General features: G+C 30.5%; 3 protein-coding genes across 9 annotated transcripts in view; 1 reads left to right on the top strand and 2 right to left on the bottom strand.

Moving 5' to 3' along the window:
* Positions 1–974, top strand: part of LOC124957905 (heterogeneous nuclear ribonucleoprotein 27C-like) — a 47839-nt gene extending 46865 nt beyond the window's left edge. Inside the window, exon 8 of the mRNA XM_047515426.1 lies at positions 763–974. Within this exon, the coding sequence (XP_047371382.1) occupies positions 763–809 (47 nt within the window). The 3' untranslated portion in view covers positions 810–974. The remainder of the gene's footprint in view (positions 1–762) is intronic.
* On the bottom strand, positions 147–9558 carry LOC124957899 (neuroendocrine convertase 1-like). 5 transcript variants are annotated; one of them, XM_047515399.1, is made up of 14 exons: positions 6705–9558; positions 6457–6634; positions 4433–4537; positions 3887–4132; positions 3645–3791; positions 3222–3288; positions 2856–3127; positions 2356–2568; positions 2146–2246; positions 1992–2057; positions 1776–1928; positions 1523–1692; positions 745–878; positions 147–665 (listed from the first exon to the last, which is right to left on the bottom strand). In XM_047515399.1, the coding sequence occupies exons 1-14, from the start codon at positions 6710–6712 to the stop codon at positions 465–467; spliced, it is 2061 nt and encodes a 686-aa protein (XP_047371355.1). In that variant the 5' UTR covers positions 6713–9558; the 3' UTR covers positions 147–464. The 5 variants fall into 5 exon arrangements, with proteins under 5 accessions (XP_047371355.1, XP_047371354.1, XP_047371358.1 ...); XM_047515398.1 differs by having other exon boundaries at positions 6457–9558; XM_047515402.1 differs by lacking the exons at positions 6457–6634; positions 6705–9558 and adding an exon at positions 4659–4898.
* A 546-nt stretch (positions 9559–10104) lies between these two features.
* LOC124957898 (V-type proton ATPase 116 kDa subunit a 1) lies at positions 10105–18001 on the bottom strand. 3 transcript variants are annotated; one of them, XM_047515395.1, is made up of 14 exons: positions 17845–18001; positions 14287–14425; positions 13986–14165; positions 13771–13899; positions 13572–13690; positions 13357–13483; positions 12984–13160; positions 12662–12874; positions 12188–12401; positions 11689–12112; positions 11464–11591; positions 11084–11322; positions 10629–11008; positions 10105–10537 (listed from the first exon to the last, which is right to left on the bottom strand). In XM_047515395.1, the coding sequence occupies exons 2-14, from the start codon at positions 14401–14403 to the stop codon at positions 10441–10443; spliced, it is 2544 nt and encodes an 847-aa protein (XP_047371351.1). In that variant the 5' UTR covers positions 14404–14425; positions 17845–18001; the 3' UTR covers positions 10105–10440. The 3 variants fall into 3 exon arrangements, with proteins under 3 accessions (XP_047371351.1, XP_047371352.1, XP_047371353.1); XM_047515396.1 differs by having other exon boundaries at positions 12188–12398; XM_047515397.1 differs by having other exon boundaries at positions 13572–13654.
* Between the last annotated feature and the right edge of the window lie 474 nt (positions 18002–18475).

Here is an 18475-nt window from a genome sequence, read left to right as displayed (position 1 = left end):
GAGAGCAAATTTGCTAGAGAAAAATGACCTTTTTTTATGATCTTTACTTAAAGTTTGACGATCCTATCAAGCTCGTAACAGTTCATTCATTTTTTATTTATCATTCTTATCAACGATCTTGTTATTCTAGAATTACACAAATCTTCTGTTTTGAGAATTACGATGTATTTAAAAAAACGATTACATTTCTTATTCTAAGAGACAATTTTTCTTTTCTTCTTCTTTTTTATCTTCTTTTCGTTTTTATTTCTTTATTCTAATTAAATAATTTCTTTTTCGTATATTCAGCTTTATGATTCATTTAAACGAATATCAATGCGTCCTTTTCTACTTCATCAGAGATATAAATTCTCCAAGAGAACGAAAGAAGGGATGAGAAACGTGGATTTAAATTTAATTCGGTCAAACGTTCGATCGACTTCTGTTCTAAAGATCGAGTATAAAGAGCCGACGTAGTTTTTGTTCTACCACAGGTTTGCTTTTTTTCTTTCTTCTTTTTCGTTGTTCGCTTGAAAAGCACTCTTTTTATTCATGGCTTTCGATTTGCAATTGTATTCACGATCGTAAATTCTCGACTCGTATTTTCGATAATACGGCAGCCATTTTGTGCCGTGAAGAATTAATTTCAATTCCCCGATTGTACCATTGTATCTAGTTGAGCCAATCTGTAAGAAAAAAATCGATCTCTATTTTTTTTCTAATTTTATGTAAATGTATAATTATTATGAATTATACTTATGTAACCTTATCGAATATGTGTAGGATCCAAGTACCATGAGGATTTTCACCCCAAGAAGCCACGGACATGAATTTCCATTTGTCGAAACCTTCAGAAGAATCATCCAATTGTCTCGGACTCAATAATTGTACTTTCGTACCTTTAACGAATTAAACGAAAAAATAATATTTATGGTATATAAGTATAAATGAAGTAAGTTTATTTCTGTTTACTACAAATAAAGTGTTCCAAAATGATATAAGAAAATATTTGTCATTTCTATTTCATTCTTTCATTCTTTCATATTTTCATTCTTTCAAAAAAACTTCTTTCCTAAATGGCTCATTATCGTTATGTGAGAGAGGACTGTACATATACATATACATGTGTGTGTATCCACCAGAATTATTATGAAATCTAATGATTTTATTGCAAAACACCAGAACAGGTCAATTTTGTTTTCGAAGGAGACAAGTTCTTATCATAAATTAATAATACTTATTTTGAACTAGCCTCCTAAGATAGATGGCAAATCATTTCAAAAATCTTAAATGGCAATAGGGATAAGTGATATATCATTTGAAAGATCTTTTAATTCTCTTTACAATAGTGTAATTTTGTGAAAATAGAGAGTTAACCCAAAATGGATAAATTTATGATAAGGACCTGTTCCTCTCGAAAATAAAATTAGTCTGTCTCGATATTTTTCGAAAAAATCATTAGATTTCATAATAATTCTGGTGAACACTTTGGTTTGGAACGCTATGTATATATATTAGACTGTGTGTATATATATGTATATACCTGATGGCGCAATTAAATACATTTCCAAAACACCACGACGAGAATATTCGAGATTCATCTCGATCTCGACATGCTCTAAAAAAGCTATCTCATTTCCGCTACTCGAACATTTGGTGTTTGCCTCAAAATATAATGTTTTAATCACTCCGTGAGTCAGTCTCCTATCCAATCTGTATCAAATTGAAATAAAATTTCTAATGTACAAATTACGAGTTTAACATTCGTTAATAGATTACATGAACTCCATGCTTACACGAATTCCATGGGGACTTCGCATATGTTTTTCTCCGGCACGTTCGTCCAATTACGTGCAAAATTTACGAGGGCGTACGCATTCATAAGACCAAAACCGAAATGTAAATTATACCAAAATCCTGCTGCGTTCTTCAACCATCCAGGATTTTCACTGAAAATTATAAAATTCTGAAAAATTAGCATTGTCCTTTGAAAAGTTTCTTCTTATTCTTACTTTAATGATTTATACTCAGATGTCCAAACGATCAAATGTTGAATGTCCCTCCATGTCAAATTTTTGCTATAAAATTAATAAAAAGTAAACTCGTAAAAAATGGTAAAAATAAATAAATAATTATTAAAATAGTTATTTTTATCAGAGCTTGTACTTCGCTTGAAGAGCAAGAGCTAATATTCCAGCTGCCAAGGGTGCAGAAGCAGAAGTACCAGTGTGTTTAGTTGTACAAGTGTTTCGTAGATCAGTCGTCGCCTAAAAAAGAATCATACTTCAAATAGAGGCATGCACTACTATAAGTATATAGCACAATTTACTTTTATTCGTCGTGGTGTTAATCATAAACTCGATACGATATACTCACGATCATTTGATCTTGATACGCTCCACTGCTATACGTGGTCGCTAATATCGCAGGACACTTTTCACTGTACCAAGGAGATCGACCAGTTTGACTTGCCGATCCAATCGCCACGGTATATATACTACCAACGTAACCATCACATCCGCAATTATCATAGTTTGATCCACCATTACCCGACGCCCATACGTATATACTACCTTTACCATTTCTTCCCTAAATTAAATCAACATAATATTAGTAGTATCATTTATCATGTTTCTCTAAATATATTTCATGTATTAATAAAGAGATATTTAATTTAATAATAAAAACGACATATTTTTCATACGTCATACGTTATGTTCAATTACATTTTAATATGCTTTATAAGATAGGATTGGTCTAAATTGTGAATTTAACATAATAATATTATATTCATGATCTAAATAAATATATAAATATATAAATATATAAATAACTAAATAACTAATTAAATCGATACATTTTTTTTTTATTAACACCTTATTGATACCACGATCGATCGCTTCTCTTGCGAGTCTTCCAGGAGCTTCCAAACTTTTTCCATCGTCTGGTGGTCCCCAGGAAGCCGTATAGATATCAACGATTTCCGGTTTGAATCCAAGTGCTTCACCCTCGACTCGATCGTTCACAAAACCATCGAGTAATTTAATTCCACCTATGGACGCTTCGAAAGCCACACCAACTCCACACTTTCCATTATTTGCTTCCATTGCTATTTCACCGGCACATCTTGTTCCGTGGGCGTTCGCTCCTAAAAGATTCAAAGAAAAAGAGAAAGAGAGAGAGTGAATCTCTAAAGTTATCATAAATGAACACATAAGGAAAATCGATACAATTAGAGATACCAGTAGCTTCGTATCGTGGCATTGGATCGTTGCTACCTTCGTTCACGTTGTAACTGATATCCGGATCCTGAAAATAATATATCGAAAGTTAGATTTACGTGACGTTACGTAACTTTAAACTCATATAACTTTTCAAGCTTTATTTAATTTTTTTATCACAAAATTAATTATTAAGTAATATCCAAAAGTTAAAGGTTGCTAAGTATAAGAGTAATTTAGCATAGTATAATATAGTTATACTAATATAAATTATGCTTTCTATAGTATAGTTATGATAGTATATTATAAATTAATGCTTAATATAGTATAGTTTTACTACAATTTTCACATTATATAATTTTTTGTTTATATACGAAAAAAATAGACTTGAAACCTTATTGTTTAAAATTGTTTAATGATTTGAATTAATTCAATTTCTCTCACATAATTATTACGTAAATCATCATGATCATGTTCCAGGCCATCGTCTAAAACGGCGATTCTCACTCCACGTCCAGTCACTCCCAACTTATAAACAGGCAACACATTGAGATCTAATTTCGGAAGTTTCTTACTCGTTCTAGTATCTTGCTATAACAGAAGTAATTTAAATCGAAATAATTTAAACAAAAATATAAAAATTAATATTTGAATAACGCTATTTAGTATATTTGTGTTATTATTACCAAATACCATTCCAAATCCCAAAGCTCGTCATTAAATAATGCTTTGCGATTTAAATTATATGTATCCGTCAAATAAATAGGTAGATATTTTCTCTTGTCGTTCTCGATCGTATTCGATGATATTCCATATAAACTCCATAGGAGACGCTTTTCTCGTCTCAAAGGTTTCTCTGAATCAAATATCAATGGAGATACGTAGTCACGTTTCTCTCGACGTACGAATTTCTGCTGCTCGACCCAACTGATCTACAAGATAAAAAAGTATTATATCGATCTTTGAGATTTATTAATAAAATACTTCTTTCGTTAAATATATGCATGCCTATATATGCATATATATATATATATATATATATATATATATGTACCTATATATAGGTACATATAATATAATATACTTAGCAAAAATAAATAAAATACAATGAAATATCTTTTTCAACATTCATGATTGCAATAAGAATCGTCACAAGCTATCACGGAATAAATCTAAGACAGAAAATGAGAAGAAAAGATGAAAGAAAAATAATAACACATAAAAAAGGTCACCCTAGAGCTCGAATTAAAGGTTGCCATTGACGAGACGTAGCCTCTCTTCTTTTGACCTGGTTTATCGTTCTTAATCCATATATATGTGTCTTCAAATCCAAGAACCTGTTCGATGAAAAAATTATAAATATACGAATGAAAAATACATAATTTTATAAGAACGTCGAAACTTCTCAATATTCATTGTTTATATTTTTAATTTTAATATTATATTTATTAAATATACGATATTAATTTTTCATCGATTTAAACAAGCAGGAACGAAAAAAAAAGTCGAATTAATCGTGAGATTAAAAGCCATCCTCGCACCCTTCTTTCATTCTAACGTTATAAATAATATCGATAAAACATTTCAAGAGGCATTGTAACGTTTTCGTCCTTCGTATCAAGAAAAGGGATACTTTGATCAGGATATCATACGAACACGGTTGGTATACTGAACGAACGTGTCTTTTGGAGAAAACTAAGGGAACTCGAAGTGGGGTATTCAATGTGTGTTATTATTATACAATGCCACGTGATTTTTTGTCCTATCCTTCTTATAGGGGATCCATATGTGTCGTGTTACGATCCCCAAAAGAGGTGTAAGGGGAACATAATATAAAATACATCAGAGAAAGAAAGAGAGAGAAAGAGAGAAAGAAAGAGAGAAAGAAAGACAGAGAGAGAGACAGAAAGACAGAGAGAAAGAGAGGGAGACAGATACTACAGGCAACCCTCTTATAACACGATATTCTGAGAACACGGTAAAAAAATTACGAAATATCTTCTTATAATACAGTACTCTGCAAACACGGTAAAAGAACTACGAAATATTCTTCTAAAACATAATATTCGAGGATACAGTTTTAATATAGTATATATAATTTTTTATAAATTATATAATATATATATAATATATTATTTTTATTTATAATATATTATTATATATATATATAATATATTATAATATATATATATAATATATTAATTTTTTAATAGTAAGGATTGCATAAAATAAATGAAATCCATAATGCAATGATCAGAGCAACGATTTGAATACGAACATTTCTAAAAATCACAAATAAATAACCAAAGCTAAACTCCACAATCGAATTATAATACGACTTTCTAATGACAAATTTGTCAAATTTTTATTTTATCTACTTTATTTCAAATTTTTGAATATCTTTTTTATATTTCATTTTTATTTTTAAGTCATTAAAAATTCTTGAATCACATCCAAATAATGTTTTATTTAATCATATCAAATTTGACATGAAACGAAAACTCAACTTTTTTTATAGTCCTAAAGTATTTTATAACATTTAATACATTTTTCATATAATACGAAATGTATTCGCCTAATTTGTACTTGTAATTTCTCATAATAGGGTACGAATTAACCGTATTCCGAGGTTTGCTTGTAATAGAAATACTAATAAAGTCTTAATTCTCCTTTATTCTACGATCTCTTCGAAACTATCGAGACCATTTCTCACTAATTTTCATTCCTTATAATTATTGATTTCTATTCAATCGTGCTCGGCCTTTGCGAAGAATTTCAATGAATTGAATATGAAATAAACTAATAATAATTGGTTTACTTTAACAATTGATCGAATAAAATCTTCCAATTTATTTTTTCTCTTCCTTGAATTAAATTAAATTTATTTCTTCTTTCTTTTTTGTTGCTTAAAAATTGCGGTAAAGATATATTCAATATTGTAACATCGTTGAAAGGAACATTAGATTTATCGTTGATAACGTACGTACGAATCAACCTATGTTTGGCAAGCACTTAAGATTAGATTGATCTTTCCCGGATTATTACCAGAACGACTGCTGCTAACAGATGTCAGATATATATGGGTGACCTCATCGTAATATTGGCGAATGTTTTTGTAAAATGACGATATTATGACATTTATGAATGACATTATTTAATCATTTCTCCTAGATCTAAAGATTCCTTTATTGATATATTTGATATGATTGATATGATTGATATGATTGATATGATTGATATAATAAACGATATTTACCGGACCAAGATAAGTATAATCGAATTGTTTTGCCAATAGAGACGCTACATCAGCTCCACCAGTTATTCGCAAAACCCATTCGTTATGATAATTTCCGGCTTTAACGTAGACACACGTAAAAATAGTAATAATAAATTGAATTAATATTAATCGCTGAATTATGGTATGATTAAACGGTCTGTAAAAAATGAAAATAAATTGTTGATAAATCATACCTTAACACAAAATACGTTAATTATTATACGAACCCGTCCATTAAGACTATCGACTAGATTTATTAAAAACCAGTAGATATATTTCAATAACACCTGAATTATTTTTTTTAAAAATTAAACACCACACTATGTTCGTATCGGACCATGTGTAGTCGCGAAAACGAAGCTACTAAGTCAGTTAGCGAAATGATAATGGCAGATGGTCGAACCAATGCGTGTGAGTATTAGCTGGGATCTGGCTATGCTCTTATGAAAACTCACGCATTTGTCTCTCCATTTTATCCACAAGGTTGCTTGGGTGGAAAAATATTTCGATAGGATGAAATTGATATTCTAAAATAAAGTAACACATATATGCTTGTATATGCATAATATGTACGTATTATACAGGATGTTTCCTTTAACTTTTAATGTTAGAATATTTCGTGAGCGACATAATCTATACAAAAAAGTTTTTACAAATATTCTTTAGCATGAAGGAGGATATCATATGGTGCAAATAATTTTTTTATAGATCGAGTAGTGGACGAAATTTCAAAGTCAGATACATTCTTTTAAATGAAACCATATATTTTTCTTTTCATAATATGATGACAATTGTTGAAACATATTCAACGAACTATAATATTATAACTGAGTGCAACAAAATTCCCAAAATTTGAACAATTGATGCAAATTGAAATAATTGTTGAACTTCTTATCGATAGCAGTTTGAATGGTCAAAAATGTTCAATATTATATTCGCATACTCTCATGCTCGCATTATACTCGCATATTCCTTACATTATTATTCTATGCATCCCTTATATCATTATATTGCCCATTCCTTATATCATTATTCTGCACTTACATTACATTATCAGTCTGCACTTATCTTATATCTTATATTCTGCGTTTTTTTACACCCTCATTTTATACTTTATACCCTCATTCTATTTTTACCTTATAGTCTATACTACGAATTCTGCGTTTATTTTGCACTTATTGTACGCTAACCTTGTGCTTACTTTGCGTATTACCATCAATAATGATGTAAAGAATGCGCAGATTAATGATATAAAGCAGTTCTCGATATTTGCAACATCTCGGCCCATGTTAATAATTAATTATTACTATTCATATTCATATTAAAGTTCAAATCTGTATTTAATTGTAATTACATTGCAATACTACTAACTTGCAAAGAAACAGTACACAGTATTACAAAATTTTAGAACCAAATATAGACTGCCTTGATCTTCAATTTCAGTCGAAAAATTTTCTTTTGTAGTAAAGTCGTGGACGTATAAATTGATCAAAATATTGAATTTAGTTTATATAGATGTACATATCTATACAAAAGTATAGTAAAAGCAATAAATTTAAAAAAAAAAAAAACATGACTCAAACTGTGTGCGCATTATTGATCAATCGACGGCAAACAGATTGCCAGCAATCAGTCACAAAAGACCAGGCGATCAAATTCGGCAATCAAACTCTGCAACTCGAATTTGTCCGTATCATAAAATCTAGTTTTAATGGCGAATTTAAGTATACGTAGTGAGGAAGGTCACCTTGGACCCCTTGAACACATTTGTCAGTGTCTGATCTTCAAAAAATTTGTTTGTGATACAAATGAGTGCATTTGATTCAATGTACTTCATTGGTCCCGGTGACCAATTTGATCGCCTGGTTTTCTTATTGTTTGTCGATCTGGTCACCGACGATTAGTCAACAGTATGCATACAAACATATAAGTGTATTATTTTTGCATAACATAATTCGCTTCATAAATAACCGCCCTCTATGACTGCGATTACCGCATGCTTCTTTCCAAGATCTTCAGGAGCTCTCAGGTTCTTTCCAGAAGGTCCTGTTACACGTGGTTATTTTACTTGTTGCTACTAGAAGCAACAACTAAATCACCACATCAAATACTATTAACTTGTCACATATAATTGCTAGTGATGAGATCTGCAGCTTCGAGTCGCTTCATTTCATCAGTCATGATAAACAAAAAACTACATATAATAATATAATCTCAATACAAGTTGTAGCACGTGCTAAGTAGAAACGATGACACGATTGACTTATCACATGCAATATTACAGAAATTTTTCACGGTAAGTCACATGACCACTAAAATAACATATTCCTAGCAAGTAGAATTGAATGTTTAATTCAAATTGTCGCGTGCGTTTATAACCGTTACTTGAAATAATAACGGGAACTAATTTGTCACACAATAGTAGCGAATAAAGTCTTCAAATGTGACTGGACCTTAACTGTTCCTAACAAATAATTCAACATGTCGCATATATTCTTACAATTCAGATTAACGGATGATTATATTTTATTTAAAAAAATTAAAATGATAAATTCTATTGGATATTTTTGACCATTCAAACTGTTATCAACAAAAAGTGATTCAATGATTATTTTATTCTGCATTAATTGCTCACATTTCGCGAATTTTTTTTCACTGAAGTTCACGTGAAGTTCATAGTATTATAGTTTGTTAAATTTTTTTCAAAAAATAGCATTTTACTATAAAAAGAAAAATATATGATTCCATTTGAAAAAAAAGAATTTGAATTTGAAATTTCTTCCACCATTCGATTTGTAAAAGAATTATTTGTACCATATGATATCCCTCTTCATATCAAACATTTGCAAAAACATCTTTTTGATAGATTCAGTCCCTCATTAGATATTTTAATATCGCGAGTTAAAGGAAAGGTCCTGTATAATACATGACAAACTTTTCTCTTCGAATTATCAGTAATTTATTTTCAATTTAAATAAAAGACAATGTGATAAAATATATGCGCATCTCTTTTTTTCTCTTTCTCTATGTATTTGTGTATTTCAACACATTACAATACCTTTTAATATGCATAAACATCTTGGTATACTTCTAAACAGTAGCATTTTATATTTATATATTACAGAATACTCTTGGTTATTCATTATAAAGAATTTGTACTTTATTAATACAGAATGTATTTTTCTCTTGACGCTTTCTATCCAACGATTATTTATCGCCGACTTCTCTTTGTCTTATTAATCAAAATTAGAGCGTGCATAAAATACAATCGTTGCCTTTAACGTATATATAATATTGTATGTTACTATATATATATATATATATATATATATATATATATATAGAGAGAGAGAGAGAGAGAGAGAGAGAATTATTATTATCTAAACTATGAACATCGATAATGGCAGATTTACGATTGTAACTAATGGAATGAATAATATTGCACGTACAAATCTGTAACATTCTCTTTTTTCTTTTTTTTCTTTTTTTCTTTTTTCTTTCTCAAACTAAACACGTTTCTAAATAAAACAGCAATGATAAAAAGGCTCAATATTGTCGAAGATTCTTAACAAATTACAAGAACGATAAAAACCAAATCTATATCGAAATAAATGAATTAAAAAAATATTGATATAATAAAGAAATATTTATGACAGCGATAAGACCTACAACATCTGTATATTACACATCGTCATGTATTCTTAAAAAATTGAAACGAATTCTGATCCGTTTCTTTTTATGCTGTATCGAAATATACAATATTTTGATTAAAAGATATAATTTCGCTATTTTAATTATATTTAGCGTATATACTTTCGACAAAGGCACATTACAGAAATTGAGTAGAACCCTGTCTTGTTCCGTTTAGATAATAATAAAAATTTTGTAATCATGATATATGATATTTAATAATGTAAATTTCTTAGGAAAAAATTATTATTGCTTTTGTTTATTCATAAACGATTAATCTTCGACATCCTCGGCGTCTAGTATATTTTTAAAATAAAATGGCTGAAAAATGTATCCTTCTCCTTTATAGAATTTACTCATAAATTCCATCCTGAAACACGGAAAGAATAAATTTCCATAGATATAGAATCTTGCAAATAATTCATATGAATTCGTGAGGAGTAGATCAAAATTTAACGTACCAATGAAGCCGAAGAGTATGAAGAAAAGCGGATAGTCCTTCCATTAACACGAGAATACAAACTGTGAAAAACGCCCAGGCAGCGAAGGTACAGAACAGAATAACGCTTGCAACGTAATTACTGTCTACAGCTCTTAATCCCATTCGTAAAACTCTACTCCAAAGGACTTCAGATAATTGAGAATGAGCTAAAGACAAAGCCCAAAGACGTAAATAAGAAGCAGTGTGAGAGACTGTTGATAAAACATATTCTATCGTATGAATGGCTTGATAGATCATCAATTCGCTAAAACTGTTATCGTGATCTTGATTCACGCTTACAGTTTGACTTATCGAAGGTACATTCTGCAATTCTATATCTTGAGAGGCATTACCGTTTCTCTGAAATTCAATTAAATTCATTTATCTTCTTATTTATGGTAAGAAATTGACATTTCCTACATTCAAAATACTTACGATAATTTTTCCATCACTTAATAATTTTGGTTTCGAACAAAACAATGTACAGAGCGGTTTACCGAATAACATTACAGGGATGCATAGAAGTGCGATAAGAACAAAGCACATTTGCATCGTCTCCTGACCATCGAACATGTACTCGTAACAACCTTCTTCTACCTTGGCATGTTGGAACAGCATCATATTAATAAAAGTATTTAACACGGATGGTGCACAGCCTGGTCTGAACCTTAATTCTGTCATAAATGTTCAATATTGTGTCAAATTTCTTAGTTGAATATTCTGTCATAATTATGTCAAAAATATTATGTGTAAATATTAATCAATGACAATGATAATAATAGACAAGGTGAAATTATTTGTTATAAGTTATATACCTGGCGAAGTCGCATCATACATGACCCATTTAGCGAACATTAAAAATGCCATGTAAAAAAATAAGACAAGCAGAAAGATTAATTGCGGAAGAAATTCGAAGATCAAACTTGAATATTTCTTGAAATGTCTGTGATCAAGAAAAGAGAAAAAAAATAAATTTCGATTAGTATTCTTCTAAAGCAATTTAAATTAATTTTATGTCATTCGAATTATCAAACACTTACATTATATTAACAACACTCATACAAACTCCGAATAACATGTGAACGACTCCGAATATTATAGACAATTTCATTTTATAAGAATTAAGGAAGAGTATCTTATTTTCGGCGATCATCCAAATGGGATCAACACCGAGAGGATAGGGTGATTGTAAGTAAGCTTCCGTAGCTGGATCCAATGTGAGCGCATGAAAATCTTTTATAGTCGTATAATTGTAATTGTTTCTCCAACTGGATCCAAAAATATTTAAGGACTTTGCAAAAACGTCATTATAGATGATACCGATATAAACAGAAAAGATACCCATCAGCAAGATAATATAACGTCCATGAAAAAATATACTTGCTATTTCATTATCAAGCTTTTGTTCCATGATCTTTTTTTCTCGAAGTATCATAGTCGCAGCAAAAAGTATCAGTATTATACCTGTAAAATAAATTTGTGTTAATTCGATAATATTGATAAAGGTATTGTTTATTTGTAATAATAATCGACACTCACCGTGACCAGCATCTCCAAACATAACACCGAAAAGAAAAGGAAAAGTGACGATCGTGTAAAGAGCCGGATTGGCTTCACGATAAGAGGCTATACCGTAAGCGTCTATTAAATTCTGAAAACCTCTAGTGAACTTATTTGTCCTATTAAACGTTGGAGGATCCTCATCCGTTTGAATTACGTTGAGGAAAGACGGTATTGAACTTCCACAGAGCTTCTAATGGAAAATAACTGTTATATACGAGTTGGTGATCTAAAAATAAAGATGGCCCACGTAAAGTGTTATAAACTATTTTTATCGACGCAACCCCTTGAATATACTGTTGAAATATTCTGATATAAATAAATAAATATAACAAATTCTAATACTATATATGGGCCATTTCGAATAGTTTGAAAAATTGATTTTAAAATATAAAAACTCTTAATTTTCAAAATCAATTTTTCAAGATGTAGATCGATATAAGAAAAACCTACCGATCCTTCCGTTAAACAAGTCTGTACAATTCTAAGATCGGCAACGGGTACCCAACACTCTCCTATCAAACATTTCTTCGAAACGTCCATGTTGAAGAGATTCATTGTGTGATAAATAGCTTTCATTTTACGAACCATAATGCTCCAATTGAGAAGCTCTTTAGCTACGCTATGTAAGACACGTTGTCGATGATCTTGAGTTTGATTTAGAACCTGCAGACAAATGAGAGATGGGGAGAGAAAAACATGCAAAGAGGGAGATATAATATTCATAATCAAGAAATTGATCGAGTAAACTCGATATTCCGATGTAGGTTCTCACCAAGTTAAGATCCTCCAATCTTATTCGCACGTCTTTGGCCATTTCTTGACGTTCAGTGTGACTGCTTGGACAAGGGTAGAGGGAAGCATGAAATCCAGTGCAGACCTTCTTGATACGACTTTTCAATTGTTCACCTTGGAAAAAGGCGACGAAAGCTGTTTTATAGATTTTGTTGCCCTAAGGAAAAATCAGAAAAAGTTAAAATGCATTAACTCTAACATGTACATATTACTGGTATATAAGAACCAATTAAAGAATAAATAAATAAGTCTGCATTACACAAAAGAACCAAAAAAAAAAAATTGTACACGAGGACAATAAATATCGAACGTTTCGATTTTGCAATGAAAAGAAGAAAGAAAATGACACTAACGGTAGCTGGATCCTCCAATGGCTTCTCAAGTTCGGCTTGACGAAGGAATACATTTCCACGAGATATTCTCCAAAGCATTCTCTCGAAGGTAGGTACTCGCTCACGGTTAATCACTCCAGCAACGAATCTAAAATAAATGAAATTATATCATTATCAGTCGTAATATAAAATTTAACATAATCAATGAAATAATTAGATAATATGAGAGAACTTACTCGAGTCGACCTCGACTCGACGCACTCGGATTCTGTGCTTCCTCGTTAATCAGAGCCCTAGTAATCGAGTCGTTGGCCTCTTCCTGTTGATATAGAAGAAGAAGAAACGACTCTTGATTCTTCGACAAAACGGTAACATCGATTACACGAAGAAGGATGGCGCTATGAGAGGAAAAGCTGCTGAACTACTTTTAGGTACCTCCGTGAAAAATACTTGCGTCTTCTCGAGGACGTGCCATAATTCCGTCAGCTCGAGATAGTTGCTTTTCAGATTGACCGCGTTGTGGCTCAGCTCTAGTATGTCGTTCTCCGTTTTCTCGAGATGCGCCTAAAATTACAACGATTCTTTATCTTACGTTGATATCAAAGAGGATGAAAAAAAAAAAGAAAAACAAAAAATGAAAATATACTAACCTCGAGATTTATGATCTCACGTGGATTAGGTGCGCGTGGTAACTCTGATAAATTATCGGGTATAGGTACATCATCCTTTCTCACTTCCGCTTCGATATATCGAAGTTTCCGTTCGAGTTCATCGCATCTTCGAACTTCGTTAACGAATTTTCGTTGAAAATAATTCTGATCTCCATTTAGCTACGAGAAAGTCGATAAGAATTGGCCTTTAATGGACAGATTCTTGATAATTAACGATTAAATCATATTTAGGAAAATAAAAGATGATATTAAAAAGAATCTTCCATGCGATTGAACTTACATCACGAAACTGCACCGTACCAGTTTCTCCAAGTTCAGAAACGGAAAGATAGGCAGTCTCAGGTTGGATAAATAACTGGCAAAGGGCCATTTCTTCGCTCCTGAACATTGCCCCCATCTTGAAGGCGATTTGATTTACCCTAGAAATACATAATAACTTGAAGAGAAATTGCTTTTTTCAATTCTTTTGTAAATTAAAATTTCTACAAAAAGGAAAAAAAATTAATAAGACAAATTTGTGTCCCACTGATGATCTATAAAACTCAATTTACTCGATCGTCAATGATGTGAACAAAGAAATTTAAATATCGCTGTATCGCAGCCATAATTAGTGTTCTTATGATCTCGTTCAAACATTGATATAAGATAAGTACCATGAAGCAACCTCGATTTTCACCTTGATCGCGTTTAAAAAATGAATATCTTCAAATGTTTTTTCCTAAGAATTTCTTCTAAAGACAGATATATATATATATATATATATATATATATATATAAAAAGAGTATATAGAATTCATATGTAGGTGTATATAAAAATTAGAAGAACATATACAAGCGTGTAGATGAAAAAGAAAAGAAAAATATAGAGAAAAATTACTTCTCTCTCGAACATGCTCCCGAAGTTGTCGCGATGTATACATTAACGAGACGAGTTATTATGGTTGAGTAGGCAAAGAAAAAATATAGAGATGTCTATAAGATAAGATCTCTACAAACGGCTTATTCGCATTTACGTAAGTGTTATATAGCATGAGATAAACAATTTCAATTTCTATATCCTGGTTTCCTGTAAAAAACTCAATTCTTCTTTTCAAACAAATTCGGTCACGAAAATAAAAATAATAGAAAAATATATGACTTTGATTTATTCGTTATATGGAATGAACAATTCAAAAATTATTAAAACTTGAAAAACGAATTCATTGTATTGAAAGTTCACATTTATTCTATGAAAAAATATCCTTTATCGTACAATTTGTAACATTTTCAAACGCAAGATGAGTAGCAAGAGAATAAACACATAAAAAAAGAGCATAAAATTGTGGAAAATATAAAAAACAATAGACCAAATACCAAAGAAAGATAAAAACTAAACTTCTCTCATTGCTGATAAGAAGAAAACTACTCGTTTAAAAATCCACGTAACTCGACTGCGTAACGTAATGTAACGAAAGTGAAAATAATAAAAGAGCGAGAAAAAAAGAACATTCTAAGAGACGGGAGCGCACAATAGAGATAACGATGAGAGCTGGAAAACGAACAATTTTCACGTGACTTTCTTCTCTGACAATAAATCAATCCTACGAATCGCGCGAAACCATTCGATAAGATCATAAGATATAAAAGGAAAGAAAACAAAGTAAAGCATGAGCAGGGAAGGGAAATGTAGATAAATAAATAGATAAAGAGACAACGGCTAAAATAATTTAGTCTTTCGATTGTCAAACGAGCGAAAAGTGAAATTTGTTCGACAATGAAAATAAATGGAATACAATCGATTACACAAACAAAAAATCTCAAGTCCATAATACAAACGGAAAAATACAGAGGTTGGACAAAATAATGGAGACACAATATTTCCATCATTTTCTTTAATTTCTATAAATAAATAAAGAAATAACAAATAAAAAATAATCGAAATCATTTTGCCTTTCGATTATCGAATAAATGATAAATTAATCTCGTTTGACGATGAAAAACAATATCAAAAATTTTAAAAAGATTTCTCAAAAAGTAAATGCAAAATTTCAAAAAAGAAAGAAAAAAGAAAAAAGGTAAATTCAATATCAACCTAAAAAAAACAAATAAAAAAACAATTTTATGACCTTTATCGAACTGCAAACGGGCGTATCTTTATTCAACATAGTCGAGATAATTAACACTTAAAGAATCACAATCCGTTCGTGATTCAATTGGTAATCACGTATGAATAAAAAAGAAAAGAGCAAAAAAAGAAAAAAGATAGAGAAATACGATATATTCTATCTTCGATCGGATTTTAATCATTAATGATCGCAATTATTTAGAAATTTAGAAAATTCTCATTAAATTAAATGAAATAACCGTAACGCGTGTCCACGTTAACTGAGTACCAAAGCGACACTCCTGCGAGACGGTCTTTGATCATGAATTTATCCGACGATAGATTTTAACTGCTAGAGGGTGCAGCCACGCATGCGCTTCGGAAAAGAAAAATAGTGTTGCGTGAACGTACGATAGACGGTAATAAATAAACCTTATTAGCTTAGCTTAGATGGACATTATGACAATGACAAAGAACTTTATTAGTATCAGTATTATTATATATAAAAAAAATTTAATTTCACACCTATTTAAGTAGTTTTTTTTCATAACAAGTAGTTTTTTTTCATACCAAGTTTAGGAAAGAATATTATTGATATTATTTCAAAACTAACCGAACTATAGATACATTACATGTTTATCTTCATCATCATCATCATCATCATCATCATCATCATCATCATCATCATCATCATCATCATCATTATTAGTATTATTATTATTATTATTATTATTATTATTATTATTATTATTATATAGTTATATAAGGTGATATAATTACAGAAATGGTCGAACTATAGTAAATACTTTTAAGATTATTATTATTGTTATTATCATTAATAGCATCATCATCATCATCAGTATTATTATTAATGAGTAAAAATTATTAATAATTAATTGATCGAAATTTCAGATTCTCTCAATCACTTTAAAATATAAACAATAAGTTAAAGATACAAGAAGAATACAATGAATATCTTGTTCATCTTTTCTTTTGTTTAGCATCATTTATACACCCTTGCTTTAATAATAATTTTCCAGGAAAGATTAGCCAGCGAAGTCGATTTTGTGACAATGATCGATCATTTCTTTCTTTATAAGTTTACGAAACGATATTTTGGTTGTTGATTATTATTTTATCATTTATATAATTTGAAATACAGCGCAGCTCTTTAGCAATGAAAGACAATCTGAAATGAAGGGAAAAACGCGTTATTATAATTGTATTATTTGAATATACTTTATCTCCTGATGATTTAGACGTTGATGAGCAGCGACGATAAATCTGAGAACATGTAATTAGAAGAAGCAGTAGTGACAATGTTGTGATCGATTGATTAAGAAATAAAAAAACGAATTGAAAATTTAAATTATTTTTTTTAATCTTTTATAATTTTTCATAATTGTTTTTATAGATTATCCATACAATCAGCAGTACGTGTGAATCTAAGCAAATATTAAAATTTTTTCAATATCGTCACGATCGAATTCTAAAAAGCAATGGTTGGTTAGTAAAAACAAGTGAGTACTCTTATCGTACAATCCATGTTTAATTTATTACATAGAGCTACGTAATATATAAATGGGTATTTCGAGTATGCATGTAGACGATTCTAAGTAATTATTTTGAAATAAAGAAGAAAAAGAATAATTTCTTTCAAACGAATTTAACATGGAATTATCCATATTTAATGTAGATCTCTAAGAACAATATTTTTCTTAACTTTTATTTATTTTTTTTTTTTGTTTAACAAACCTTGAAAAGCAACACCAAAGACGAACACTAAGGAATAGAAGATCAACGAAGACGTAGATTAACGACGAAAGGGAACGAAGTTAAAGTTTCGAACGATCCGGCAGGTGCAACACTGAGCAACGAGTGATTTGACTAGATTCAACACTACGCTCGAATAAATCCCACCTCCTACATCAAAGAGAGGGAAAAGAGTAGTGGTGGAGGTGAGGTGAAGTGAGGTGAAATGAAGGAGGGGCGGAGTAGGGAGGGAAGAGTTGGGGTGTGGACAGAGAGAAAGAGAGAGACCTCGTGATGAACCTCCATAGTCCAACAAACGGATAGATAGCCACCGCCTTCTTTAATAAGCTGTTTTTTCTTTTCTGATAGAGTACGATACGTGATTATCGATTTTTTCTTATTCACTTTACGTATGGATTTTTTGAAAATTGAATTAATCTTAAATCAAAGATGAAAGAATGATTAATGCGACAACTTGAGTTGAACGTTTATTAACACTCATACAACTTGAAAATAAAAAAATAACTTTCACTAAATGTACATCATAGATTATGATCGATTCCTACCTTCTTCCATCACATGATTTACCTGATATATGTACTTATATGGAATACGATATCGTCGATAAAATAAT

The sequence above is a fragment of the Vespa velutina genome, chromosome 2, assembly GCF_912470025.1.
Source record: "Vespa velutina chromosome 2, iVesVel2.1, whole genome shotgun sequence".
In the NCBI taxonomy this organism is placed as follows: Eukaryota; Metazoa; Arthropoda; class Insecta; order Hymenoptera; family Vespidae; genus Vespa; species Vespa velutina.
The sequence above is the reverse complement of the archived record's forward strand: the minus strand, read 5'-3'. Positions and strand labels throughout refer to the sequence as shown.

Bases quoted from the DNA above. Each gene is read 5' to 3' on its own strand.
- LOC124957899 (XM_047515398.1), bottom strand. From the start codon at position 6,669: ATGATTTATCAACAATTTATTTTCATTTTTTACAGACCGTTTAATCAT. The intron at 4,538-6,456 runs GTAAATATCGTT...TTCATCGAACAG, and splicing joins ATTATACTTATCTTGGTCCG to GTTCTTGGATTTGAAGACAC. The intron at 2,569-2,855 runs GTGTTAATAAAA...GATTTAATTTAG, and splicing joins TCGATCGTGGTATCAATAAG to GGAAGAAATGGTAAAGGTAG.
- LOC124957898 (XM_047515395.1), bottom strand. From the start codon at position 14,403: ATGGGGGCAATGTTCAGGAGCGAAGAAATGGCCCTTTGCCAGTTATTT. The intron at 13,484-13,571 runs GTAAGTTCTCTC...CATTTATTTTAG, and splicing joins TCGAGTCGAGGTCGACTCGA to ATTCGTTGCTGGAGTGATTA. The intron at 11,323-11,463 runs GTATATAACTTA...CATTTATGACAG, and splicing joins GTATGATGCGACTTCGCCAG to AATTAAGGTTCAGACCAGGC.